A 27,798-nucleotide genomic window follows, 5' to 3' on the forward strand; every position below is an offset into this window, starting at 1 on the left:
TCTGCAAATACATTAGGAAGGTTCCAACTTCAAACTTTGTCCTACAAACAAAGTCTTTCATATGAGCTTTACACATAGAGATGTTCCTACTGCAAACAAGGGGTTTCTCCTTGCCTAGAACAAAGTTCAGGTGCTGGGCCTGCATTGACAGCGCTGACAAAGGATGGAGAAAGTTTAATGTTACAGTTTGGCAGGTTAAGCCCATGACTTTCTCTCCACTGCCTTTGAGTCTCGTGGAAGTTCTGCCTAATGAATGCCAAAAGGAAATTTTGCTCTTCTCCATAATATTCAGCGTTAACTTCCTGAGAAGCCCCAGTGTTTCACTGCTCTGATTCACCCTAAGAAAAATCTAGTACTCACTGAACATTTGTCATCCCCCATCTGTTTGGAGGGTAGCTTGGTAAATACAAAAATAAAAATAAATTTTAAAACCACACTTTCTGTTAGAATAAGTTTAGACAAAGGTAAAACAAGTGTTACTCTAATCAACTATACAGTCAGTTAGCTACTAGACATGGAGACCTAAAGAAAACAATAATGCACCACATTATGTGCATAACAGCCTATCTGCTCTCCTTTTTCCAACCCTGGTCTCCTTCTCAGTCCTTCAACTCTCAGGTCACAAAAGCAATGAGGAAGAGCAAGATAAAGATCTGTGCTCTCTCGCTGCAGACTCCAACACACAACACAAGCAGAGACAGATGTTGTTTCAGGTCAAGCAGGCCTTTCTGTGGCTGAGCATAGTACAGGAACTGAGTCAGAGGACTGGCCACAGACCTGCCAGGAGGAAACAAGGAAGGAGACACTTTGCTGGACAATGCACAGAACAAAAAGTCACATTGACCATGGAGGCAAAAGCTGAGACAGTAGCCACATGTACTGGTGAGTTTGGGAGGCGGTGAACAAGAACTTTGGGAGCAACAATATCTACAGATTTGCCCCTCCTGTCTGACACCACCTGTGGAAGGAAGGTCATCCACCTTCTCCTAGAGGCTAGAGATCCTTCACCTGTAAGGTGACCTTTGGGGCCAAAATCCAAGGGGAATCAGGAGTTACCCAATCTACTCCCAGTACTTCAAGTTATAACATCAGTAAAAACATACTGGTTTAGAAAGTTGGCTACCTGCACAAAGCAGCCCAACAGTGTTCCTCTACCTGAAATCTGTTCCTCTGATCATACAGACCCTTATATTTTGGTAAAGTAATCAAAAGAGGAACCAATTTTGTTACTAAACAGGAATTTTAATTGCTAAACATACAGTACAACATCTGTTTTGTCTCACAGGGAGAACATCTGAAATATAATACCACGTGGCTTGCATTGGAGTATGCAGGTAAGAATAAAGACAAATTCACTGTTTGTGTGGAAAAAAAAATGTACGTTGGGTGTAAATGGGAGGGATGTAGACAATATTTACTTACACATCAAAACCTAAAAACAATAGGTCCAACATACCTGGGCATTCCCCATTGCTGCAGATCCAGATGCCACGTCGACAAATGCTAGGAAACATAATTATAAGTTATGCAAGAATATGTGAATTCATATCTTCTGTTGCAAGCTTTTCCCAAATAAATGAAATATGGCCCCTGTTTTAGGGAAATTAGACCAGCCCCCAGCATACTTTCAATCTCCCATAATCTTGTTTCTTAATATATCCATCCTCCTGATCTCTTCTACCATCATTTGACAGCAACTGCTGACAATATGAGCTGGAATGGTTGAAAAATTAAAGAACTTATTTTTTTCCAAAAACGTTTAATAGTTTACAACTATATTCCACTGATGTGGAATTAGTTTTAAATGCAAATCTCAAGATATGTCTATTACTATGACGGAATTTTAGAGGGGAAAAAAAAAAAAGAAAAAAGAAAAAAAAAAAAAAAAAAGAACCTGTGGAAATAATACCTACAACCCCCAGTTCAAGGAAGGAAACTTCAAAGGTAAATGAGGTGGCTTAGGACCTTGCCCATTTGATTTCAGAAATATCCAGAATGGCTCTTCTGGGCAGCTGTCTCAGTGCTACACCGTCCCAAGGGAATATTTATTTCTAATGTCTAAATGGAATTTCCATTGTCTCAACTCATGTCCATCACTTTTTGCTCCTTTTCTGTTTGCCTCTGAGAAGATTTTGTCCCTGTCTTCCTTACAACCCCCCTTTAGGTAGTGAAAGTTTCCCCCATTAGCCTTTAAACAAATCTAGATCCCTTTGCTTCTCCTCATGCTTCTCTTCCCCAGTCATTTCCAGAGTCCTCCACTAGACTATCTCCCGTTTGTCAACCTTCCTCTTGCAGTGGCCATTACACCAGTACTGACCAGCACTGGCCACACTACTCCAGGCATGGCCTCATCAGTTTGACCCAAAAGGCAATAAGCCTTGTCCTTTGCCAGCTGGCTAGACTTCTGCTCATGCAGACCTTTATCACTGTAACTGTACACTGCTGACTTAAGCTTCTCTTGCTCAGTTTCCCTTTCTCTGCAAAGAGTTTTTTCTGGTTTAATGTCTTTGAGTGGTGGATTTAGTGCCATCCCCAGAGGTGCTACCAGTAACCAGTAACAGGCACTGACAGTCATCGAGATTGCTGTCATTCTTGGATCTGTCATGTCAAGCTGGTCAATCCTAGAATCTCCAGCTGAAATAATTTTTCAAGAGATGCTAGACTTCTTTTATTTCTTTAATTATTCCAGCCCTTGAAAACCACTTGTGGGTAGTCAGTTTACTCAGGATGGTGAATGCTGAATTGATGGAACAATATTCATAGAATCACAGAATCACTGAGGTTGGAAAAGACCTCTAAGATCATCAGGTCCAAACAATTCTCCACAGCATTATCAAATCTGAATAACAGGAAATATTTTCTAACAATGCAGTCTATCAGGCAGCATTAACCTCTCAAAAACACTATGGTTGAACAATGTGGCCAAGCTCAGAGCTGCAAACAGTTCCAGAAAAAAAGATAAAATGCTAATGTCATGATTATGGTTCATATTCTGTGATACATGGCGCCAGTAATGAAAAACTTCTGGTTAATAGTGATGACACATACACCATTTTTCTTCTGCATATGGTGGCTCTGACTTAGTCCCTCTTCTTTGGTCTAATTGGAAACATCTGTGCTCGGTGTTGTCTGAACTCCTTACATAAATACATTCACACTTACATATACCAGATCAAGAATACATTACTCATTCCCCTTCCTTTCTTTAGGCAGCTAGCCTTCCTCTTCAGAATGGCATTTGTGAGTGAAAGAAAAATTGTGAGCCATGCAGCTGGGAAGATCCATTAGCTTTGTGAGAAGTTTCAAGGACGTGCCTGAGCTAACTCTTCTTGGAAAGAAACCGGTTTTAGAGGTCAAATACATGTAGGAAGTTGAAACAAAGACACCACTGCTGACACCAACCAGACATGGGAACCTGCCAGTCTGTCTTATCCACAGGAAACAGGTAGTTCTCTACTGTTTGAGGGAGTATGACCCTCACATTGTTCTGTCAGGCCAAATATCCCTTTAAAGGCAAAGCTGATTTTGTATTTGTGAACAGCTCACTTCTTGGAAGGGGATGGTGTTTCCAATAAGAGATCAGGTCCTTTGCCAATGTAAATAAGTATTTTTAAGAAGAGACAGAGAGAGAGATCTAGATAGATCATCTAAAACAGTCACCAAAAATGTGTGCAGTACCCTAGAACAACAGCAACCATACCACAGCAACACTGACTTTACCATGAGTTGCAGTCCCGGGAGATGGTGAACCCAGGAGGATAATGTCTTCCAGAGTGGATGCAGGAGCAGTCAGAGCTTTCAATGCAGTGTTCACCGTCAAGGAGCTTTCCCTCTGGATAGATCAGGTAACAACAGCACATGCACATACAACACACACACATGGACAGAAACATAAATATGATTACATTTTCTGGTTCTTCATATACTTTGGCAAGACCTCATATACATTATTATACATAGCTGCACAGAGAGCAATTACAAAGGTAACTGCTGGTGTCTACTTTTCTTCCAGTGCTGCCTCTCCTTCAGATGTGCTGAATGGCACATTTCTGGTACTCCCAGAAAAGCCCTTTGCTTAGTCAGTCCCTGAGTCAGTATATATATATAGGACTCCTGTATATTGGAACATATAGGAGTCAAATCTGGGGAGCACAATAAAGCTTGATCTGTGCTAATCTAGAAACTTGTTCAAAAAATATATGTACTTAGAAATAGTGCAGATCATAAACCCTAGAGCTAACAAGAACTGACTGAAGTAAAGAGTGCCTAGACAGGTTTTGCATTTGTTATATGAGGACAGAAAAGAAGAAAAACAAAGTAGGGAATGAAGGAGCAAAGTTGAGCAACAAGAATCCAGCAGACAGGGACTAAGCAATAGAAGAAACCTATGCAGGCAGTGTGCTTTCAGCTGTCTTGAACAACAAATACTGGGAAGGCACTGTGTCACAAGTCAGGGTCAGAGAGAAAGCAGCATTATGATGTGGAGATCTGGTTTCTCTTTTCAACTTCTGCAGAAGCAAAGTGAGAAGGCTAATTTCCTAACTTGTATCCAGTTTCTGAGGTTTCCATATTACACAACTATAATTACCTATTCTATATATAGTCTATCTTACAAAGATAATTGGAAGCACATATCAGTTATAAAGACTTGCCTGAGATTGCATCATAAGCTAGCAGTAGCAAGTAGTTTCTTTCTCTCAGATCCACATGTTGATAGGTAGTTGATACTCCTCTGTTCAAAAAAGAGCTGCTATAACAAAACATTTTGACTGCTAAAAACTCCTTTTCCTTCTCTTTGAGGGAATCCTTCCAAACACCTGTAGAAATTTTGGCCCTTTTCCCTAGCAGCAGCATTTACCACTGACAGTGACACACAGGTAAGTCCCTTTTCTCCCATTCTTGCTGTAGTGTTTCCTGGAAGGATATTTACTGTAGAGAAAATCCTTCCACTGAGAAATATTTAAACAAGATCTGAGCATTTAAGGCTCTCCAGAGAGCAAAAGAAAACAGACTGTCCATGTTTTTTCCTGGCAATAGTAATTCTATTTACTGCTATTAAAATAACTGTGTGCTGCGGTAAGTAAAAAAGACACATACATGGAACAGATCATTTTTACTCTTGGAGAACTGGAAAGAAGCTAAGAGAAGGTATAATAATCATCCTATATCCCAATTTTCTCTATTGATCTGCGAGATCCTCCTCACTTTCTATTAAACTCAAACATAATTTATTTCTTGTAGACTGTGCACCAAGTAACAGTAAAAATATTGAACTGCTGATTCTTATTTCTTATCATTCAGTTCCTTCCGGTAATGTACAGGTTTCTCATGTAATACCCATTCTGTTGAGCTCCTGTCTCTGTGCCTCTCAGTTTCTGTCCCTTTATACCTTTCCTGTGCTGAACTGACCAGAGCAGACACCAAAGAAAGAATAGCCAGGGACCTTATGCAGCTGGTGGATTCAACACCTTCAGCTTTTCCCGACAGTCCCAGGACTGTACAGATCTAATAGCTAGCTGCTACACAACAAAATAAGCTCCTGTGCCTAATTCTATCACCTGCCAGCGTCCCTGTACACATACTCAAGTTCTTCCACAGAAGGACAGCTTTAAACATCCAATGCACAAGAGACCATCAGCTAAATGGGCAACTGCCAAGCTTTGAATGACTGGAAATGTTTTAGAATGCATTAATGACTCCTAAAACAAGGTTTACATCATCATCACTGCCTTGTTTTGGAAATCAAACTACATGCTCAGTAAACCTCAGTTACATTTAGTATCTTAGTGCAGAGGGACAGTAAATACCTCTGTACATTCACATAAAGTCCGGATTTGAAGTGTGAAATGTAGAGAAATTCCTATTCAAAAAAATAATAAAAGCTAGAAAAAGGACCATAAGGATCTTTTCAGACAGGAATCAAACCCTCTGCCTGCACTCATGTTAAGTACACTAAGCAGAGGAGGAAGACCATAAAAAAAATAAAAAATAAAAAAAAGTTGTGGTTGGGCTGCTTCCTTTAAGCCACTCAGATCTCCTCTGATCAGGATCCTCTGAAAGGATTCAATAACAAGCAAAATCATTCATATAAAATCCTGAAGATCTTTGGAAATATAGCACAAATTCTACATGTTTTGTTTTTCTATAAGAAATGTCTTCGGTATATTCTCCATTCTTTTTTCCTCTAGCTTCTAGAGGAAGACAGCTTCTAGCCAAAAGCAACTGAGAAGGAATCTAGACATGTCAGTGGTAAGTAGTCCCTCAGCAAGAAAGAAAAGTAGTCCTAGAATACTAGAAGGTGCTGATGTTCACAGAAACATTTACTTTTTAGTTGGCTCTAAAAAATGGCCTTTTCATAGAGTGAGCATACAGGCAGTATAGAAACTGGTTTATTCTAGGGCATGGTCCCAGAAAAGAGAAGTGTTTCTGATTTTGGGAAAATTTAAGAGAAGACACTGCTTTCCTTCTTCTAATAAAATAGGTAACACCACTGCCAAATGTTTCTCTGTAAACAGCTCTGTAAATAAATTACCAGGGCAGCTGCAGCCATCAACACATTGTCCGTGACACACTTCATTGATATTCAGACTCTGGCAGGTTTTGGCACAAGGAGATACACATTCCTTATACTCCATGCCAACTGGACATCTTGGCCCTGAAACAATTACAAGAAATTAGAAATGCAAATTCCTCAATAACTTTTAAATAAATAAATTCCCTTAATTATCAAAGCCTGGGCCACAGAGACACCAAAAAGGTCATATCCCCTCTAATCAATGATTTCTTTTTCAGAAGCAAAAACATTTAAGGAACACTAGATTTTCAGCTTGATTTTTCAGTTAGGTTGCCTAGTAAATACTTAGGGGTTACAGCCAATTTATTATCTAACAAATCAAGTCTAAATAACTAGAACCAAGTGTGTTAAGAACAATCAAACATGGTGAACAATTTTGCAATAATATCTGGGTAGCTGGGATAAACAACCATGTTCTGTACTTTTAAGGTACACGGTTACTACATTCATTTGGGAAACTACACTGATGTTTCATGTTCCCAGAGAGAACAGGGAGACAGTTAAGACTCCGAAATCCCACCCTTCTTCCTGCGAACTGCTAGCACAGGCTAACACCCATGCTGCAGTATCTTTACTGCTGACGTTATCTAGGCGAGGCTGTTATGCAAGCACAAACTATAGCCATTCCTTCATTTTGATGTACAGGCATATCCCACAAGACTGCATGGGCATGCAGTGGGCAGAAAAGATTAGAGCCTGCCCTTTCTCAGAAAATCCTGTAATGAAGGAGGTGGGAGGGTAACAAAGGAGTAGTCTTGCCCTTTGTGGCTCACTAGTGCCCAGCACTACAGTCCTTGCAACACAGCAACATCTCATGCCTCCAATACAATTACTGTCATCATTTATTGAGACAGCATGATAGTGAAAGGTGATGAAGGATGATAGAAAATTAAGATCCTGCCATGGCAGCATACATGGGTAGTACCTCCCTTTCCTGGCTTGGAAAAAGTGTGGTTTTTGAAGTCAAGGGTTAAAAATGAGTTCTGGGAATAGAGATGCATTCTCTCCTGGATTTAGCCAGACTTACAGAAAGCTGTAGCTAAAATGTGTCCTCTGGTTTGTACCTTGAGCAAAGAAACAAGTTAGATCTTTTTATATCCCAACATAAAGGTAACAAATTACTTCAAGAAAGAGTCTTCTTCGGTTTACAATTCCTTGAATAAGTGGTTGGCAATATCTTGCTGCCCTAACTGTAATCTGAAGATAGTGTTTTCTTCGGCGGTGGCTATTAACAGAGTAACTTTACCAGAGAAGAAATTTGGCTTGTAAGTGCTGTCATTACAAATCTGTCATGTTTGCCCAGGAAATCAATTTACAAACATTTTGAGAAAACTGTCCTTCCTGTCTGATATAGAAAGCATGAGAAAAATCATTGAGAATATGATATTAAAGGATTTTTATTAATTCATTTGTGTATTTGTGTATTTAACTGGGGTTCTCCTGTGGAGGCATACAGGTATATGAACTCCTGCACGTTGGGTGCAAATGTGATCTTTACTCTATAGAGGCATCCCAGTCAATCTACATCCTTCTCTGTTTGCAAAATCTTTGCGGAGATGCAATCAAGACCTCTGACCTTGGCAAAATTAGGTTAATAAAGATAACATTTCAAGATGCAATCAGGATCTCTGACTTAGAAAAAAAAAAAGGCTAAACTATGAATCATCCCAATTCCAATGTAATTGTTTCAAGCAAATAAAAGATTAAATAATTCTCTTTACCCAGGAGCATTAAGGAGAGCCTTTCATGAAGATGCTGTCTTACAAGTATAGGCTGGATAAAGTCACACATCTGAACTGAGTGTGAAATAATTCCTGAACATCATAATTGGTAGCTTTGTGTGATCACATAAATATGTAGCAGCTCAGAATGTTCTTCATGGGGATTTTCTTACTTAGGGACATGGTTTAGTGAGTAATATTGGTGGTAAAGGGGATGGTTGGGCCAAATGATCTTGGAGGTCTTTTCCAGCCTTAATGATTCTATGATTCTATAATTCATATGTGGTTTAAACAATCCTCACTTAAGGACAACAACTTCTAGCAAAGAGGTAAATGACAGGGATCTGAAAGTGGGAGTGAGCAAAGGCACTTCAGATAAATGGTGGTGATGGGAACATTAAAATTTATCTTGCCTGCTCGAATCAACCTGCAACAACATCCTAAAAAAAATCAACTGTTGCTCTTACCTGCAGCACATAAATCTGCAAGACAGTCATGATCTCATTTGAGGTAAGCAGCTCAGGAATAATTCTATCAACTTACTGCACAAGCTCTCTTCAGGCCACCCATCCAAAATCACTCCTTCATGAGCACAGTTTCTTGCATAATCAAGGAACACCGAGCAGTGACAGTTTGTGCTATGGGTACAAGCACAAATGTCTTCTTCACAGAGATGGATGTATGGCTCTGGATCCACTAGATGGTGGCACCGGGAAAAGGTCAAAGATGTTCTTAGCAGCTGGCAGATTTCCATGACACCCTGCATGACCAGTGCAAGGAGGGATAGGGGACAAAATATTTTAGTTACTATAAACTTTGGAAGAAAAAGCTTTTCCAAACACACTGTCACCACTGTTAAATAACATCATGGTTATTAGTCACACATAAACACTGCAGTCGATAGCTAAAAGTGGACTACATCCATTTATTCACTACATCTGTATATAAACAGAAGTACATTAATACACTGATTAACATAAAACATAGTGTCATATAAGAGAGGCTTCACACAGAAACATGTTGGTCAATCAGTTATCAAATGCAGGAAAGCAAAGAACTGCTTGCTGTCCAGTGAAGAACCAAATGGTGTCTGGAGGACCAGGAACACATGCACAGCAAGAGAGAGGAACTTACAATTAAGGTACTTCAGAAGAAAAATGACCAGACAGACCATCTTTCAGATAATGAGGGAACAGAGCAAGTTTCACACTGAAAGACCAAGTCTGACTGGGATCCAAGGAATCAAATTTGTTTTCTACTTCTGACCTCATATTCCTGTCATTCCTGCTGGCTTGTCCAATGCATGATAGGTCAGTTTAACTCGGATAAATGGCAAAAAAAAATAACCCAGAGAAAAAAAGCAAAATTTTCTGCTTTTCTAGTAAGTTAAACCAGCATGGTGACAGCTAGTACAAGGATGGGACTGTACAGTGAGATGGCGAGGAAGGTACCAAAACTTACCTTTTCAGATGGCAACAAGCTATGTATGAATTAACTGTAAATGGAACACAACCTAATGAGAGTTCACTTTATTTTGTGAAGCAGATTCCCAAGTAGATTTTCTCTTATGGTTACATTATGTCACAGTTCAATAAGTCTGAGGTCCTCACAATAAGTCTGAGGTCCTCAATGCAACTTTCTGAAAGGATGACAATATGCTTAGGTAAGTGGGAAAACAATGTCTGATACAACCCTAACATAAACAGTTGAAGTGGAACTTTATTCTACTTATCCATCAATGTTTTATATAAATATTTGTAACCATGCTGTATATTTCAGGCCTATCATTACATAGAGACATGACATGACAGGTTCTTAAGTTGGTTCCTTCACAGTAAGGACAAGTACCTGAGATGACAGCACACAGAAGTTATAGATTTATACCTGTGCTTAAAAAAAGTCTGGTTGTCTTGTTTCCAGTGTTGGGTGAGGTGAGGTGGAAGGTGAAAAATGGGGAGCAAAAAAAACCCACAGACTTTAGCAGATGCCTAGATACCTTCTCTAAATGGCATATGGTATACCTGCATAATAGGAGTACTAAGGTTTCTACCGCTGAGTAGGAAAGACTTTACTTGCTGGAGGGTGTTTTGTCTGGATGATCAACTTAGTACATACCTGAACTGAGACAGAACTTCTGACTTATGAAAACAAAGCAAACAGAATGTCTGATCTATTGAAAATTGAAAATATATTCAGAGTTTAACAAAGTGCTCGGTGAATAATTGCATATATAAGGAGGTCTTGAGCCTTCTGAGAAAGGTCTCTGGGAATGTAAAAGCAACACTGATTGTCTTCCAGAAAAACAGATCCAGCCTGAAATATTTCTGATGCCCAAACAGCAGACAACATACTGAGAGAGCTGGAATGATAACTACAAAGTGGGGAGCAGGAAGTGCATAAATAGTGTTGGTAATACTCTTAGACTACATGAAATATGAGAAAATTGACAAAGTGCCACAGGGCTGGAAGTGATAAAAATACAAACAGCCAAAAGAGCTATTAAAGCAGAGTTTCAAGATGAAACTGATGTAATCAGAAGTGAGCTGAGAGCTGCTCAGAGGATGAGCAGTACAGCAGCTCCTGGACCAAAGCCCTGATACAGATACTGTCAAATGCAATAGAAAGATGACATATGCAATAAGCCTACTCACAGGCTGTGTTAATAAGTTAATAACCTTGCTAAAAAGGTAATAAACCTCAACTGTTACGCTGCAATAGAATTTAGACTGTATAGTCTGCAAAACATGGTGACAACAAAGCTAGCCAAAACAACCTTTTTGGACCATGTTCACTACATATCACTAAATGAGACTAAAAACAACAACAAAAACTTTTAAAACTATTTTTCCCCATGGTGTTCATTTCTATTGTTCAACAGCAACATACCTAATGACTGACCTTTTAACTGCTTGTCAAGAAAACAAGTCATATATGCCAGAAATCACCATGCAGTTCATTTTCTCTGATTAAAGGCTTTCTTGCCATTCAAATTGCTTCAAATTTTCAACTGACTTTATACAAGAAATTGTAGATCTTATTTTCCTGTATTTTAGATATATCTCAGCTATGTATTATGACAAACTAATGGACAGCTGAAATACAGGAAAATCCCACTATATAAAAGATAAAAAATATTTTCATTATGATGGTGGTCAAACACTGGAACAGGTGCTCATGGGGGCTGTGAAACCTTCAACCTTGAAAATAATAAAAATGTGACTGGAGAAAGATCTGAGCAACCTGACCTAAGGCAGCCTTGTTTCAACTAGGGGTTTGGAGCAGATGGCCTCCAGAGGTCCCTTCCAGGTTAATTAATTCTACAAATTATTTTTATTTTCTCTCCTTTCTTTAAAACTGAATGGTCAAGCTGAACTAACAGAGTTCTTTAGTCAGGGGACAGTACACCTGTGTGGAGAGACCAGAGCCATCTCACCCATGGCTATAGTGTTCCTGCTTACAGAATAACAGTCCTGAAAGCTGCTTCACAAGAAAAGGAACTGCCCAAAACCAACAGACTAGGGAGTAAAGCCTCAGCCTGAAACAGTGCTTAGAATGCAGAGGGCTGTAAGATTAAAACCACCAGAACCGACTGCAGTATTTGAAATACAGTTGAAGGTCTTGACATTACTTCATTTACTTCTGCATGAGTTCTATTTTAAGTGTTTCTTTAAATGCCTTGGCAGTGTCCTTGTACTGGCAAGTCCTACTGACCACAAGCCTACTGACTTTCTTTATTCCCCAGTCCCACCACACAGAGTTGTAGGTGGAATTTTATACATTCTTCCAATTTCTATGGCATTGTATTATGCTGCTGCATGAATTGCATTTGTCTATTCTTTAGTGATTGCCAGTAAAGAACTAAAAACTAAAAAGTAACAAAAGAAAGCAGAGATACCCTATCATTCTGTTGAATTTTAATTTTATAGTACATGGTTTCTTTATATCATCCAAGAAGGATATATTTTGGTGCCATAGCTGGGTATGATCTTTCAGACTATCTTATTTTATTTCACCTATTAAAGGAGAATAGTTTAGCCTCTCATCTTTCCAAGAAAAGAGCATCTGAATCCAGTATGTTTAGTACATCAAATGGTAGTTATATCTTTGAACAAACATATTAACAACTGACAGAAGACCCTTAAATTCTGGTTCAGCTAATATAGAATCACAGAGTTTTTCAGGTTGGAAGGAACCTTAAGAAATATCTATTTCCAACACACACACACGCCATGGGCAGGGATGCCACTCACTAGATCATGTTGTTCAAAGCCCCATCCAACCTGGCCTTGAACACTTCCAGGGATGGAGCATTCACAGGGCAACCTGTTCCAGTGCCTCAGTATACTCCAAGTAAAGAATTTCTTCCTAATGTCTAACCTAAACCTACCCTATTTTAGTTTAAAGACATTACCCCTTGTCCTATCATTAAACTCCACGCTAAAGAATCCCATCCCATCTTTCTTGTAGGCCCTTTTAAAGCACTGTAAGGCCACTAGAAGGTGTCCCCAGAGCCTTCTCTGCTTCAGGATGAACTACCCCAACTCTCTCAGTCTGTCTTCACAGGATATATAGATTTCAGGAGCAGACAAATGAGATTCTGGACAAAGTGGGCTTCATTTTCAGTCCTGAAGTATATTGCAGTAATTTATGTCCATGTATTTGCTGACCTGCTTGTGAGATCTATCATTATCATAATCCAAAAGTCTCAGACCTCTCTCACTTGCTTTCAGCTTTGAGGATAAATGTTGTTTCTTTATTGCACATGGAAGTACTCCATGGAATATGGGTGTATTTTCTATCAATTACAGCAAGAGTAGCAAAAGTATACATTAGTTGAATTATAATTTCACCTTTGAACTACAGTCACTTTCACAACTAACATGCTATAGATATAGTATTCTAACAAAAACAAGTAAACAAATAAATAAATAAAGGAAAAATACAGTGAACTGTGGCCTTCATACATCATTTTCAATAGGGATGAAATCTAGAAAATTAAGGCAACAACTAAGAATGCATAAAAGAATACTGATTCTTTAAAACATGTTTATGTTTTCAACACTGACTCATTACAACAGTTACACACTTTTCACTCAGTTTAATACTTTGAGATCCTTGTTGCCTATACTGTTGGACATCTGAGAGGTTAGTAGATTGCAGTACTTCATGGAATAGATGGCCTAAATCATCACAGCTATGTGGTGGAAAAAATGGATCAGAGAAAACTGAGAAGCTCATTTGTGGTAGGGAGGCAGTAGCTCCCTCCCTCCAACACTGCCCAGTTTGACATGTTCTCTAGATCACAAGACAAGGTAGATAGCAGGCATCTCCACCATGTAGATGGCAAACTAAATACAGCCCTAGGAAGGGAATATGTATATCTGGAAACAAACCATATCTATGGGCAGAACAGTAGTCAAACACGTAAGTGTGTATGTGCTTTGGAGGTGGAGAACAGGGAGGGACACAGAGCAGCAGTGGGGTAAAAATGTGAGCTAGTTCCAGACCCTCAGCTGATACACAGCAGCTTTAAACAAAATAAGAGCACTTTCTTAATAAAGAACATTAAATTGCCCACCTTTTCTGTGATTCTGCATTGTGCAGAATGCAAGTGCAAAGAAGCTCCAAGGAAAGAAGAGACAAGTAGGCATCAGGAGATTGCCCTGTCTCTCCAGTGGACTGGAACAAAATAAAACAGGAAGGACAAACCTTGTAAAGGATAGGAAGCATACCCAGTTAAAGAGCCGGGACCACCAGCAGCTCTATCTGGCTTCCACACAGAAAAGAACAACCAGTATTTCCACAAGACACCCAGCTGAGAGCTGGTTCCGATGTGGCACAAGGTTCTCCTAGTCACCATGAGCACCCACCCATGGGACCAGGCAGCACAGAGATTAACAAATCTGCTCCTTGACAAAGTTCCACCTGGTCAGCCATCAACTCTGTGCAGCTTTCAAGTAGATTCAGAAAATGAAACTGAATTAGACACAGCACAAAGCTCACCATCTCCAAACTCTTCTAAGCTTGATTATAAAACATTGCAAATGTTTGGGCTCTGGATAGGAGTAATGTGGCTTTCCAGTTTCACCGTATTTCTCAAGGGAAGCAGAAGCCACCACCCTAAGGATGCTGGTTTAGTGGCTGCTGTGCAGGGGAAGAGAGGGCAAAGAAAAGGCCTGATCTGCAATGAGTGGGGGGCCAGGGAAGGAGGAACAGACTGAAGCAGAGCTATTGTTTCCCTTACCTAACAGCTGACTGCCTGGCCCAGAGGGAGGCTGGGAGACGGGGGAGATTTGCATTCCAAAAGCTGAAGCAAGCAAACAAAGCAAGCTATTAGAAAGCTCCACATTCTTTAGCAGCACTTGTTTGGTTGGACTGCTATTAATAGCTCTGTGTTTATTCTTGTACAGTGAATAAATTAAGCCAATGTTAAATGCTGTGAGCTCATGAACTCACACAAGACAGGAGATAATTTCATCAAGTTAATTTATTTTTTTTTGTGTGCGAAAGCAAACTTTGTCCAAAAAAGCATCAATATTTAATGTGGTCTGTACAAAACTCACACCAATTGCAGTCTACTCTCCAGGCAGGACTTCATCCTGCATTTCATCCCACATGCCACTCCATGGCCTCCCTTGGATTTTCTACAAGTTAAACTTGTCCAAATAGATAAAATTCCAGCAGCCACAACCAGTCACAAGAGCCAACTCTGCTCTTGAGCTGTGGCCAGCTTTAAAACTCAGTTCTGTCTGTCTGAAGACATCTCAGCCATGTTGAAACCCATCACTGAAGTTATGACCTTTGAGTATCAAACAGGTGTAGCTAAAGAGGTGCCAGGCATCATACACCATTACTCACCTCAGGTGTTTAATCAGTCCAGAACCTGACAGAAACTCTGCACATACAGGCACAGTTCCAGCAAGAAGCATGCACTGAAGATCTCGACCCTGCAATCATTGCTCTAGTTCCTCAGACAGTTTTGCAGACCACAAAGCTATTGTGCTTAGGGGTATGAGCATGCTTTGCTGAATTTCAGAACATGTCTACCATAAATATCCCCTCTCAAAAGCTTAGTGGAAGTAGTCAGAAGTTTACAAGCTTATCCCAGCCTTCATTAGCTTATTCCAAGTAGTAGAAAACCAATATTAGAAGTAAATGTAGAACAAATATGTTCCAAGAAGCACTACTACTCCTGAGAAATTATTTGAGCCTAGTTTAAAAAGTATCAGTCTATGGGACTTGCATAGCAAGATAGTAAAAGCTAAATTTTGATCCAGTTACTCTGGTATAACTCTAATTGTAGCACCCACAGAGTCATTCTGATTTACACAGTGTACCTGAGATCAGATGCAAACCCTCAATGAATGAAAGTTCAGTTTACCATGACTGTCATAACCTGTAATATCACATGCAGTCAGTACATACTCAAAGACATTTTCCTCCCTGAGCTGGTGGCCATATCTGTGTGTCTGCCCTGTGTCTAAAGTAAACAAGGAACACGTTTATACTTTTAAATAAGAAAATAAATAGGTTGATGTAGATTGATGCTGTCCTGTGTTTCTTTAACAAATCTGAGCTACTATCTATATGCATATCTGAAGAAACCTACTCCTCCTGGCAGGAGAAATAGCCTGGTGGCACACAGCCAGCACAACAGCTACAGAGAATATCTCTGTCAAAAACAGCCTGGCTGAAGCATCTGCCTTGTGTGTTGCCATCCCTGTATATGAGCTTTAACACATGCACAAATACTATTTGTGGTGGTGGTGCCTAAAGAGATGTCAGAGGCTATGCTTTCCTGCTCCCAGGATAACAGGGCTTGTTACTTGCCTAAATTCGAAGGCACCACTTAAATACTCCTTTCCCAAGTAATGTTGGAGTTTCTTTGGCAGGAACTCATGCTTCAGGCTCTAATGAGCTGTTTGTTTCTTTGCTTATCTGTTTGGGGTTTGTGTGTTAGATTGGGGACTTTTTCTCAGCAGGTTTGGGGAGCAACATGTACTACTACTTTAGAAAGAATACTCACAGGCAAGATGCAGTAGAAGAGTTAAAACTGCATTCACTAACTAGTGAGTAAACTGTTCCTTTTGCAACACTGCATGTAAATAAGACATGGGTCACAACATGCAACCTCTCGGGTCAGCTATTCACAGCACTTGGAAGCCTAGTCTGCAGGGTGGTCACACACTTCCTAGCTGAACAACAACACATGCAGCTACATCCTGTACCCAGCATTATGGAGAGCACCCAGCATGGGATGCACCACCCCTGACACCTCTTGCTGCACCACATGCTTCCCAAGCGTGTTCCTGCCAGGCTAAGCGGGGAGCTGCGCACTGATCCCTGCATTTTGCAGCACCTGTTTGCAGTGTGGGGGCAAAAGTAGTGCTCTGTATAGCTAATGTAGACCACTTTACTTCTCAGGAACCCAAACCAGGCATCTCCTGCACCTTGCATCCCAACCATTTGCTGAGGGAGGATCGTGTCAGGTGCAGGACTCGGGGAACAATTGTGTTCCTCTACCAAAGAGCAGACAAGCTACCTTCAGGTAGTGAGGGACTGAAACTGGAATGGGGTCTTGTGGCACCAACCTTCTCTGCAATATCAGATGAAATGTTGCACATGCTGCTTGGAGTCTGGACCCTCTTGCACCACTTATTTTCACTGCGCAAAGCCCAGGAGTTTGCAAAATCATAGCTGTTTCCCGCAAGGGTCCCTGTGAATCAAGAAGAGGAGAAGCACATAGCTGTTTAGGGTTTTGAGAAACAAGCGGTCATTAGTGGATATGATCAATATGAGGGGCTGGTGAAGGATGTTTTTAAAACCAGAACTGTATCGTTGAAAGAATTTCTACTCCAAATAGATTGACTGTAGAAAAGCCACCTTCACTGATCTGGATCGACTCCTGCATGGTATGTTTCTAAATTCCCTCCCTGAGCAGGACAGAACAAAGCTTGCAGAAGGCAGCTCCCAGCAGCTCCCACATTTCTATGAACACACTAGATGATATTCATTGGTTAGACATATTTGGCAGAAACTTAGACGTGCCTAGACATTTTCCTACTATTTAAAAGTTGTCAACAAGACAGTAGAGATTAGAGAGGAAAAGCATACACACAATGAAAAGAAAAAAGAAAAGAAAAGAAAAGAAAAGAAAAGAAAAGAAAAGAAAAGAAAAGAAAAGAAAAGAAAAGAAAAGAAAAGAAAAGAAAAGAAAAGAAAAGAAAAGAAAAGAAAAGAAAAGAAAAGAAAAAAGAAAAGAAAAGAAAAGGAGAGAAAAGAAAAGAAAAGAAAAGGAGAGAAAAGGAGAGAAAAGAAAAGAAAAGAAAAGAAAAGAAAAGAAAAGAAAAGAAAAGAAAAGAAAAGAAAAGAAAAGAAAAGAAAAGAAAAGAAAAGAAAAGAAAAGAAAAGAAAAGAAAAGAAAAGAAAAGAAAAGAAAAGAAAAGAAAAGGAGAGAAAAGAAAAGAAAAGGAGAGAAAAGAAAAGAAAAGGAGAGAAAAGAAAAGAAAAGGAGAGAAAAGAAAAGGAGAGAAAAGAAAAGAAAAGAAAAGAAAAGGAGAGAAAAGAAAAGAAAAGGAGAGAAAAGAAAAGAAAAGGAGAGAAAAGAAAAGAAAAGGAGAGAAAAGAAAAGAAAAGGAGAGAAAAGAAAAGAAAAGGAGAGAAAAGAAAAGAAAAGAAAAGAAAAGGAGAGAAAAGAAAAGAAAAGAAAAGAAAAGAAAAGGAGAGAAAAGAAAAGAAAAGAAAAGAAAAGAAAAGAAAAGAAAAGAAAAGAAAAGAAAAGAAAAGAAAAGAAAAGAAAAGAAAAGAAAAGAAAAGAAAAGAAAAGAAAAGAAAAGAGAAAAGAAAAGAAAAGAAAAGAAAAGAAAAGAAAAGAAAAGAAAAGAAAAGAAAAGAAAAGAAAAGAAAAGAAAAGAAAAGAAAAGAAAAGAAAAGAAAAGAAAAGAAAAGGAGAGAAAAGGAGAGAAAAGAAAAGAAAAGAAAAGGAGAGAAAAGAAAAGAAAAGAAAAGGAGAGAAAAGAAAAGAAAAGGAGAGAAAAGAAAAGAAAAGGAGAGAAAAGAAAAGAAAAGGAGAGAAAAGAAAAGAAAAGGAGAGAAAAGGAGGGAAAAGGAGAGAAAGGAAAGGAAAGGAAAGGAAAGGAAAGGAAAGGAAAGGAAAGGAAAGGAAAGGAAAGGAAAGGAAAGGAAAGGAAAGGAAAGGAAAGGAAAGGAAAGGAAAGGAAAGGAAAGGAAAGGAAAGGAAAGGAAAGGAAAGGAAAGGAAAGGAAAGGAAAGGAAAGGAAAGGAAAGGAAAGGAAAGGAAAGGAAAGGAAAGGAAAGGAAAGGAAAGGAAAGGAAAGGAAAGGAAAGGAAAGGAAGGAAGGAAGGAAGGAAGGAAGGAAGGAAGGAAGGAAGGAAGGAAGGAAGGAAGGAAGGAAGGAAGGAAGGAAGGAAGGAAGGAAGGAAGGAAGGAAGGAAGGAAAGAAAAGAAAAAAAAAAAACCAACACAAATGCTGTTCACCTGTTTAATTTTTCTGTGGTGCTTGGAGTTACACCTCTTACGTACTTCTTTTAGGCAGCAATTGTATTACACCATTTTAATCATTTTACTGTACTCTGATTAATACTTTAAAGTAAAATTGTTTAAAAATAATAAATCATTTAAAACCTTTTTTTTTCCCCCTTTGGACCCTGCTGTTCAAACCTCTTGTTGCCAGTGCCTTTCTGTATAATAGCAGAGTAGTCCACTGGAGTAAGGGACTTGCCAACAACTTGCCAGAGCAGTTTTTCTTCCTTGTAAAGTACTTGGGCCCTCAAATTAAGCTACAAGCTGTTCTAGGACAGGCAATTCATGATGGATTTGGGTGTGCTCAACAGCTCAAGGTCTTGCCCGAGGTAAGCCTCCTCAACATATGATAGTAAAAAACTGATCTGATTCAACAGTGCATTTTTCTTGTAATTGGCCCAGTCTAGCATTAAGTGATTTATGGCAATGGATATCCCACATGATATCCTTGTCTCTAAATTGGAGGGTCATGGATTTGACAGATGGGCCACTCATTGGGTAATGAAGTAGCTGGATGGTCATACTCAAAGAGTTGTGGTCAATAGCTCAATGCTCAAGTGGAAATCAATATCAAGTGGTGTTCCTCAGGGGTCAGTACTGGGACCAGCACTATTTAACATCTTTGCCTGTGAGATAGACAGTGAAATTGATTGCACCCTCAGCAACTCTGCCGATGACACCAACCTGTGTGGTGGGGCCAACATGCCATCCAGAGGGACCTGGACAGGCTTGAGAGGTAGGCCTGTGAGAATCTCATGAGGTTCAACAAGGCCAAGGGCAAGGTCCTGCACCTGGGACAGGGTAATCCCAAGCACAAATATAGGCTGGGCAAAGAATGGATTAAGAGCAGCCCTAAGAAGAAGAACTTGTAGGTTTGGGTTGATGAAACGCTCAATGTGAGATGGCAACGTGCACTTGCAGCCCAGAAAGCCAGCTTATCCTGGGCTGCATCAAATGAAGAGTGGCCAGCAGGTAGAGGGAGGTGATTCTCACCTCTACTCAGCTCTTGTTAGACCCCACCTGGTGTACTGCGTTCAGCTCTGGGGCCTCCAACATAAGAAGGACATGGACCTATGAGAACGAGTCCAGAAGAGGACTATGAATATGATCAAGGGGCTGGAGCACCTCTCCTGTTAAGACAGGCTGAGGGAGTTGGGGTTGTTCATCCTGGAGAAAAGAAGGCTCTGGGGACACCTTCTAGCAGCCTTACAGTACCTACAGGAGAACAGGTGACGGACTCTTTGTCAGGGATTGTAGTGAAAGAACAAGGAGTACTGGTTTTAAACTACAGAAGGATAGATTTAGATTAGACATTAGCAAGAAATTCTTTACTCAGAGGGTGGTGAGGCACTGGCACATGTTGCCCAGAGAAGTTGTGGATGCTCCATCCCTGGAAGTGTTCAAGGCCAGGTTGCATAGGGCTTTGATCAACCTGGTCTAGTGGAAGGGGTCCCTGCCCAAGGCAGCTGGGCTGGAATTAGATGATCCTTAAGGTCCTTTCCAGCACACCAAGCCATTCTATGGTTCTATGATAAAGGGCTATATAGTCATTCAACTTTAAAACAAGAGTGTTACATGCATGTTTGCCAGCCTGCTTTTCCCCGGAAACTTTGTACTCAACTATAAGTAACACAGTCACTAAAGATACTAAATATCACTACTTATTACTTACACTAATATGAGATAGGTAGAACCTGTATTTGAAGAGTACTTGCATTTTCATTGAACTAGCAGTTTTACAAATACACAGTAAGATGTAATCCTAGAAAGGTGAAAAGAAAGCAGGAAGGAAAATGGAATAAAGGAGAGAGACTCATGAAAAGTAAGTACTGCTCAACCTAGTTTGCTAAGCACGTAGTGACAGGCTTACTACTAACAAGGTTTGCTTCCCAACCTCAAATCTATTAGTCTCAGTTCTTACTGGAAGAAGGATGAAGGACACTGTGTGGAATCCCATCAGCAGATATTTACAGCAGACCATGCCCACTCTGTTAATAACTAACTTCATAACTGTATCAGAAAATATAAATAAATTTTATATTTACATTTTACAATATTCTTAGAAATTCTAAGAAATTCTTACTAGAATACCCACTGAGCCACCAGCACTCCAATCTTCTCACCAGCCTGAGAGAGCTACTCTCTTTAAGAGGATCTTTCATTCAAAAATTGTTGTCCAGTCCCCAGGGAGAAGCAGAGTGCAAGCTATAAGATGCTTTCCAAATACAAAAAAAAGGTATTGCCTTGCTCCCCAAAATTATAATCTAACTGGGTAAGCAATGTCTGATTAACCACAAGAACGGAGCTCTAAGTATATCTATTCATATAAATGCAATTTTATCCATATATAACACATGGAGGAAAATGTATACCCATTTTTCTCAGAGTAGCAACTAGACATGGAAGTTTCACTGACCATCACAAGAGCTTTAAGCTGAAGCTATGAAGTGACTCTGTGACCACTGACCTACCGAACAAATTTGGGTCATGGAATTAAACTATTTCAGCAGAAGGTTTCTTTGGAAAGGACTCTTCAAACCATACATGTTATATGCCCTATTAATGAGTGTGGTAATTCTCTATATTATGAGGCTTCAGGAAGAAAAGTGGGGAGGGCGAACTGTCCCCAGAGTGTCTGAGTGCAACGGGCAGAGGGAATAGCAGTTGCCCACCACTGCTGATGCCTTTCTTCTGAAACCTATGCTTTGTTCTGCTGAAGGGCATGAGGGTGTAGGAGAGGAAAGACAGTGAAGGGGACAACACAAGAACAGCCTAAAACCCCTGTTAATTTCCTAAGTGCACAAGTGATACTATTAACAGAGCAGCCAGGCAGTTCAGCTGCCTGTTCTGTCACTACGCAACCATCATACAGAACAGCTACCGTACTCTCTGCAGAGGCTGCCTTTCCCTTTTTGATGATGAACAAAGTGACTTTTTATTTTAAAAGGCCTTTTAGCTTAGTTGTGTAGTCTTCCCCTCAGCTAACAAGAGGCTCATAGTTTGATTTCAGCCTGTCCTGATTCTTGATTGATTCCTGACACAGTATCTGGGATGCAAACTTTTTGCATGTCTCTCTCTGCCCTGCTCCCCGTTGCTTATTCCCATCCCCCCTCTGAGCATTTATGATGCACATTCTCTTCATCTGGTAGGCTCAGAGTTTTGTTTTGCTTCTGTTCCTTTCATGTTCAATTTTCCTTCTTTCTGTAAATAGACAAGTTCGTGAAAAAAACAAAGCCTAACTAGGAGTCATCAGAGCCCTACACACAGAAATCCTCTATATAGCCCGGGTACGGTTTTTCTAAGGCATTTGTTTTGTGTACATTTTGAAAGAAGTTTGTTTAAGGAAAAAAAAAAAAAAAAAAAAAAAAAGAGAGAGAATAAAATGATAGTGTCACAAAATGTAATGAAAACAAAGTTGGATCAAAACCCAAGTACTTCAATAACTAGTGCCTGGTGTGAGGTCTGATACCAGCATGAGAACTTGTGGCTCACCAGCTGAGAACCCAAGGCAGCTAGTTAGTGCGCAGTCTTTTTGGAGGATACAAAATGGGTTCAGGTAGTAGCTGTTAAAGTACAACCCAGATCTCACCTTCTTTGCATGTCCCAGAAGTGTCCCACACTTTGATAACTCTACTAACATGACCCAGGAGAGAGACATGTGCCAACCATCACAGCAGCAGTCAGGGCAACCAGAGGCTGGTCACAAATGCTCAATTTATTGGATTAGCAATCTAATTGCTGCCCTCGTGTCTCTGTCTCTTTGGAGGAGAAAGGCGAGCAAACAAACAAACAAAAACACACACACACAAACCCTACAACAAGGGTTTATATATTAAATTAGGATTATGAACTGGAACAGTTTTAGCACAAGAGTAAAAAAGCCAGTTCCAAAACCCAGTGATTAAGACACACTCTTCACAACAAAAACACCTAACTTTGAATCACAACTCTAAATAAAGCAGAGGGGGTTATGAATACCAGTTTCTGTTACCTCAGATAAATGCCATATAATAAACAATGTTACTGTGCAAGCATTCTGTACAAAAGAAGACTGAGAGGGGATCTTATCAATGTTTATAAATACCTTAAGTATGGGAGACAGAGGGATTTGGCCAACCTCTTTTCAGTGGTTTGTGGGGACAGGACAAGGGGCAATGGCCACAAAATGGATCACAGGAAGCTCTGCACAAACATGCGAAAGAATTTCTTCATGGTAAGGGTGGACTGGAACAGGCATGGTAAGGGTGGAGCACTGGAACAGGCTGCCCAGGGAGGTTGTGCAGTCTCCTTCTCTGGAGTTATTCAAGACCCATCTGGATGCCTACCTGGGCAACCTGCTCTAGGGAACCTGCTTTGGCAGGGGGGTTGGACCTGATGATCTCTTGAGGTCCCTTCCAACACCTACAATTCTGTGATTCTGTGATTCTTCCTTCACCAGTTCTGCTTGCAAATGACAGCTTAATTCCTTTGTGAATCTATCCATTTTGCTTTCAAATTAAAATGCAAGAAATAAAATGAAATTATTTGCTTAGGTCAAATAAAAACTTTAAACTTGCCTAAAATCAATTTACCTCTATCTTTTAAAATGTCAAGATCCCAAACTTTACTTTTTTTACTCAAAGTTTTACTTATATTTACCTGTATATATATATAAAATTATAAAATTTGTAGCAACATCACTACAGGTTTGGAATATGCTTTATAAGCTGAGGTACTACGAATATACAATGTACTGCACACAGGGAAGTTGTATATTCATTCATGTGTGTTTATTCTACTGCAGGACAGAAAACTACCTGAAAGATCAGATTTTTCCTGTACTACACTGTCTGCTTCAAACTATGTAACCTATATTTACTCTCTAGTGGCATCATATATTCTGTATTTCAGCAGCAAAAAAGTCTGGAATGTCTTGCCTGACAGTTTCAGACTCAGTTGGAGCAAGCTCGGAATATCAAACCTGCATCTAGCATTAGCCATGGATGTTGTTTTATCATTAATGTCTTTGTGATTTGGAGATATATTTCCAGAAACATGCTTCCTGCCAGTGCCTAAAGAAGTATAATAGATTGATTTGGTTCTGTTGTTGTTTTCTTTGCTTTTTTGTTTTTTCATAATACTAAGAGTGTGTTACATGCACAAATGATGAAATGATAGATCCCACTGTCGGTCTCAAATGAGGTGCTATGCACAAATAAACTATAATCATGACCTATCATGCTATCACAACAATAACACTTTAAGACTCTTATCTCAATGATAAGAGTACTTGGCAAAGACTGAGGCCACAGGCACACACACACAAAAAAAAACTCTGTGAGTTTGAACTACAGCTTCTCTCTTCTTCTTTCTTCTTTCTAGGAAGAAATTCCCTTACATTTGTTGCAAGGTAAGAGTGTGCCCACAAATTTATGACTACAAATATACTGCAAGGTCTCTTTTGGTCATTTTTTCATGTGAACATGACCTGATGAGATTTCAGGATCGACTTTTGTCTATGTTGTGTCAAATTTCCTCAGTAGTATTAAGTTATCTCTTCTAGTTGTTGTTTTGGATCCCTAATTGTAAAATGCTCCTGTCAGTGATCTTGTGACATTCAAATGCCATGGCTTGAAGGCTTCCAAACATCTGAGCATCTAAAATGGACTCAACTTCATAATTATGATATAAGCAAAACTGGCAACTGGCAACCACATAGAAGTACACAATCACATCGGAAAAATTGAGCTTGTTTAATTTAACCAAGTCTTGGAAGCATTCACAGGATGTTTATAAACGAACAGAGGTTAGCTGGCAGGAAGAAAGTAGAGGAGAAATTATTTCCTTCATTAGGATATAGAGATAAAAAAATAATGAATGAATGAATGAAAGAAGGAAAACAAAGAGAGAAAGAAAGGGAGAAAAAAAGACTGGAAACCTCACAAGAGTTTTCCTTTTATATTTTAGTTATGCTTGAAGTGTGAGAACAAATTCCCAAGGGGCAGATGGCTTTTTTCTACTTCCATGCCCAATAGACAAGCAACCACATATAATACAACCTTATTTGTAAGTCTCAACAGGACATGAGTACTTCTCCACAGGATGAATTAGTTTAGTAACTACCAAAATCAATGTAAACAACTCAGCAGTGCATCCTCTGTCTGAATGAGAGTCTGTGTCTACAGTTATGAAACATGATGCATACACTTTTTTCTTAAGCTTCAACAGTTACTGCGAAAAGCCACTACCTTCATAGCTGGGTCTTACCAATACAATGTTAACTTGTTAAAGTATCATAGCTTGAGTCACATCACTCAGACCTCCAGGAGCTCATTAAGAGAGCATCAAAACTATACAGAAAAGTGATATGTGTTATTCTCTAATCAGACTACCAGTTCTCGACTTCCATACCAAAACACTGAGGAGTCATGAAAGTGCCAAGACAACAGCACATAATTAGCGAGATTATATAACATGAGTATAAATATATCAACAAAACAAAAATAATCACACACTCATCACTAAGTTTAAATGGACTTTCCTTCATGCCACCTTTCTTTACTTTCAGTATATGGTAATGTCCAAAAATACAATTTCCCTCTTATTTCACAACCACTTCAACATAATCCAAATATAAATTAACAAAATTCTACATCATAATCCACTTTGACGAGAGCAAGCCATGTAAAACCAAACTAATTATTTTCCTGAGCAAAAGTGGCCAGTGTAGTTAAATTAGAGGGTCTACTTGTATCTAAAATATTGTAAATCTGTGTTCTCATTTGTTTTCAACATAAGCATTGCCATTCTGTTTAAACTGTGACAAAAACTGACACTCCAGAAAGAACAGAGCTTATGGTGTAGATTCTGTCCGTGATTCTGACTTCTGAGCACAAATTTGGGATGTGGTTGTCTGATGCCACAAACAATCCCTAGGAATGGGTCATCAAACCACACAAGTTCCCTCCTCTGCTGGCAAATGCAGAAATTATATGAAACTACTGCATTAGCTTTTAAACTGCGTGATCTACAGTCTGTGAGAGACAGAAAAAAACATTTCAGTTTCAGTCCTCTTTCCACTAGCAGCTCTTTCCAAATCAGCAGGTTTTTCCAATCAGCAGCTCTTACAAGCTCCCCTTCTACCAGGAAAGAACTACTAGCCAGTAGCTAGCTTTCATTTAAGCTGGAATGGTAATCAGTTTGAAGGCTAGGATATCTTGAATTGCTTGCCCAGCTAAAAAACCTTGAGGATGGTTTTTAATACACCTCAGCTATCCAGCAAGCTCCTTGGCTGTAGCCTAAATACCCAATCCATAATATCTACCATCATCTCTCTTCCTTTATTTCTGACATACAGACCTGCATAGTGCTCCCCAATGGTTTCCCAGATGACATCCTATAATCTTCACGTTAGTCTTTCCTTTGTGCATTGTACTTACAATACATTTTATTCTGGGGCTCACAGATATTATTGTATTTATTGTCAATACAAATCCCATGCAGAAATACATTTAATGTATTGGAATTGAGGGCCCAATCTGATAGGCTAGATATGCCCAGATTTTAACAGGAAGCTATGGACACATTGAAATGGCCAGGCTCAGTCTGCAGACAACCTTAAGATAACCCTTCTGTGCCCTCAGTTCATTAAGTCATTATATCAAGTTCACATCCTGGGTTGGGTTGACCTTTATGAGAACTAATCAAGCTAAAAGGAGAGCAAATAAAAAATGCAGTGGGAAAAAAAAAAAAAAAAAAAAAAAGTAAACTGTTATATATGTTACCAATATTCTTTCTTGATCCTTCTCTAAAGAGTTTACCTCTCCCAGCTGTTTGGGTTGCCCCTCATCTGGAAGTTAGTTTCAGCAGCTTAAAAAATGACTGAATTAATAAAAAGCTGATTTTACTTGGAGCCTATTAAGAGGAGCTCATATCAGACACCCTGCCAGCAGAGCTGCCAAGGGAATAAACAATGCGTGGGAGTGGTGATGTCTCTCACTGATACAACAAATTCAACCATAATCAATTTTAATTCCTTCTAGATCAGCTAAAATGAAAGGTCTATTGTATCAGAGTGGAAAACTTTCAGATTTGCTGAGATATGGGTCTATTCTTTAGGCTAAAAGCACAGATTTGTGTGTCCACACATTACAGAAGTCAGGATCTTCATGCAATAACTATTCAATAGCTATAACTATGCAATAGCTATTCATGTTCTTATTGTCTTCTCTGTTTTTCAGCTCTTCCAACAAGTAACCCTGCCATGGACTTCATTATGTTCAGAAATCTGCAGTTGGGAAAGCACTGTTTTTATAAAAGGGAGGATAAATCTTCAGGCATGTTAAATAAATACAGCAAGAAACATTTAAACATGAGCAGCAGTCTGGAGTATCATATATTTGAACAGTCCAAGGCAATACAGTCTCCTTTGCTGCTTTTATTGTTTATAGTAGTCTTGCCCCCTTTATGCTGTCCCAAGAAAAAGATGTGAACTTCATATATCAACACATTCAGACATTGAAGTTTTCAAGTCCTGACAAGCAATTCTGTAAGATGAGTTTTTTTCTTATTATTTACGGTGCTGAAGGGCTGATCAATAATTTTAAGATACTTTGAAATCAGCTCTTTTTGTATGTTGAATCCATGCTTATGAACCCCAAGTGTCAGGAATGCACACCCCCAGAGCAGTGCCAGGTTATTCTCCAAGTTACTTTGTCTGTCTCTATTTTCTATATCTTTAATTTTTAATAAATACTTTACATTATCAATTTAACATGTTAATGAATTAACTTATTTTACTCTAAACCTTTTCTCTTCAAGTGAATGCTAAGAATTGAAAGACGCTATGAAATAGTATGAATCACAATTGGTCCCTCAAAGTTACATTCAGGGCTTTTCCAAAACCCTTAGTGTTTACTCGCAATAACAGGCTTTGCACAAATGTGCAGAAACCAGCAGAAGCAATCTTGTCTCTCCCTCTT

At 39.3% G+C, this 27,798-nt stretch overlaps 1 protein-coding gene and 1 long non-coding RNA gene across 4 annotated transcripts in view; one reads left to right on the forward strand and one right to left on the reverse strand.

Moving 5' to 3' along the window:
• The window catches only part of VWF (von Willebrand factor), a 145,581-nt gene that overhangs the window by 112,660 nt on the left and 5,123 nt on the right, over window positions 1–27,798 (reverse strand). For both annotated transcript variants that reach the window (XM_084508850.1, XM_084508851.1), the window contains exons 6-10: window positions 16,887–17,011; window positions 8,839–9,055; window positions 6,533–6,655; window positions 3,721–3,832; window positions 1,457–1,503 (exon numbers count right to left, since the gene is read on the reverse strand). In XM_084508850.1, the coding sequence (XP_084364976.1) occupies window positions 1,457–1,503; window positions 3,721–3,832; window positions 6,533–6,655; window positions 8,839–9,055; window positions 16,887–17,011 (624 nt within the window). The remainder of the gene's footprint in view (window positions 1–1,456; window positions 1,504–3,720; window positions 3,833–6,532; window positions 6,656–8,838; window positions 9,056–16,886; window positions 17,012–27,798) is intronic.
• Window positions 793–27,590, forward strand: LOC311431432. 2 transcript variants are annotated; one of them, XR_014689424.1, is made up of 4 exons: window positions 793–882; window positions 1,286–1,334; window positions 24,200–24,227; window positions 27,058–27,590. It is a non-coding gene; the product is annotated as an uncharacterized lncRNA (long non-coding RNA). The 2 variants fall into 2 exon arrangements; XR_014689423.1 differs by lacking the exon at window positions 24,200–24,227 and having other exon boundaries at window positions 1,286–1,363.

The sequence above is a fragment of the Aythya ferina genome (assembly GCF_964211825.1).
Source record: "Aythya ferina genome assembly, chromosome: 1".
NCBI lineage: Eukaryota > Metazoa > Chordata > Aves > Anseriformes > Anatidae > Aythya > Aythya ferina.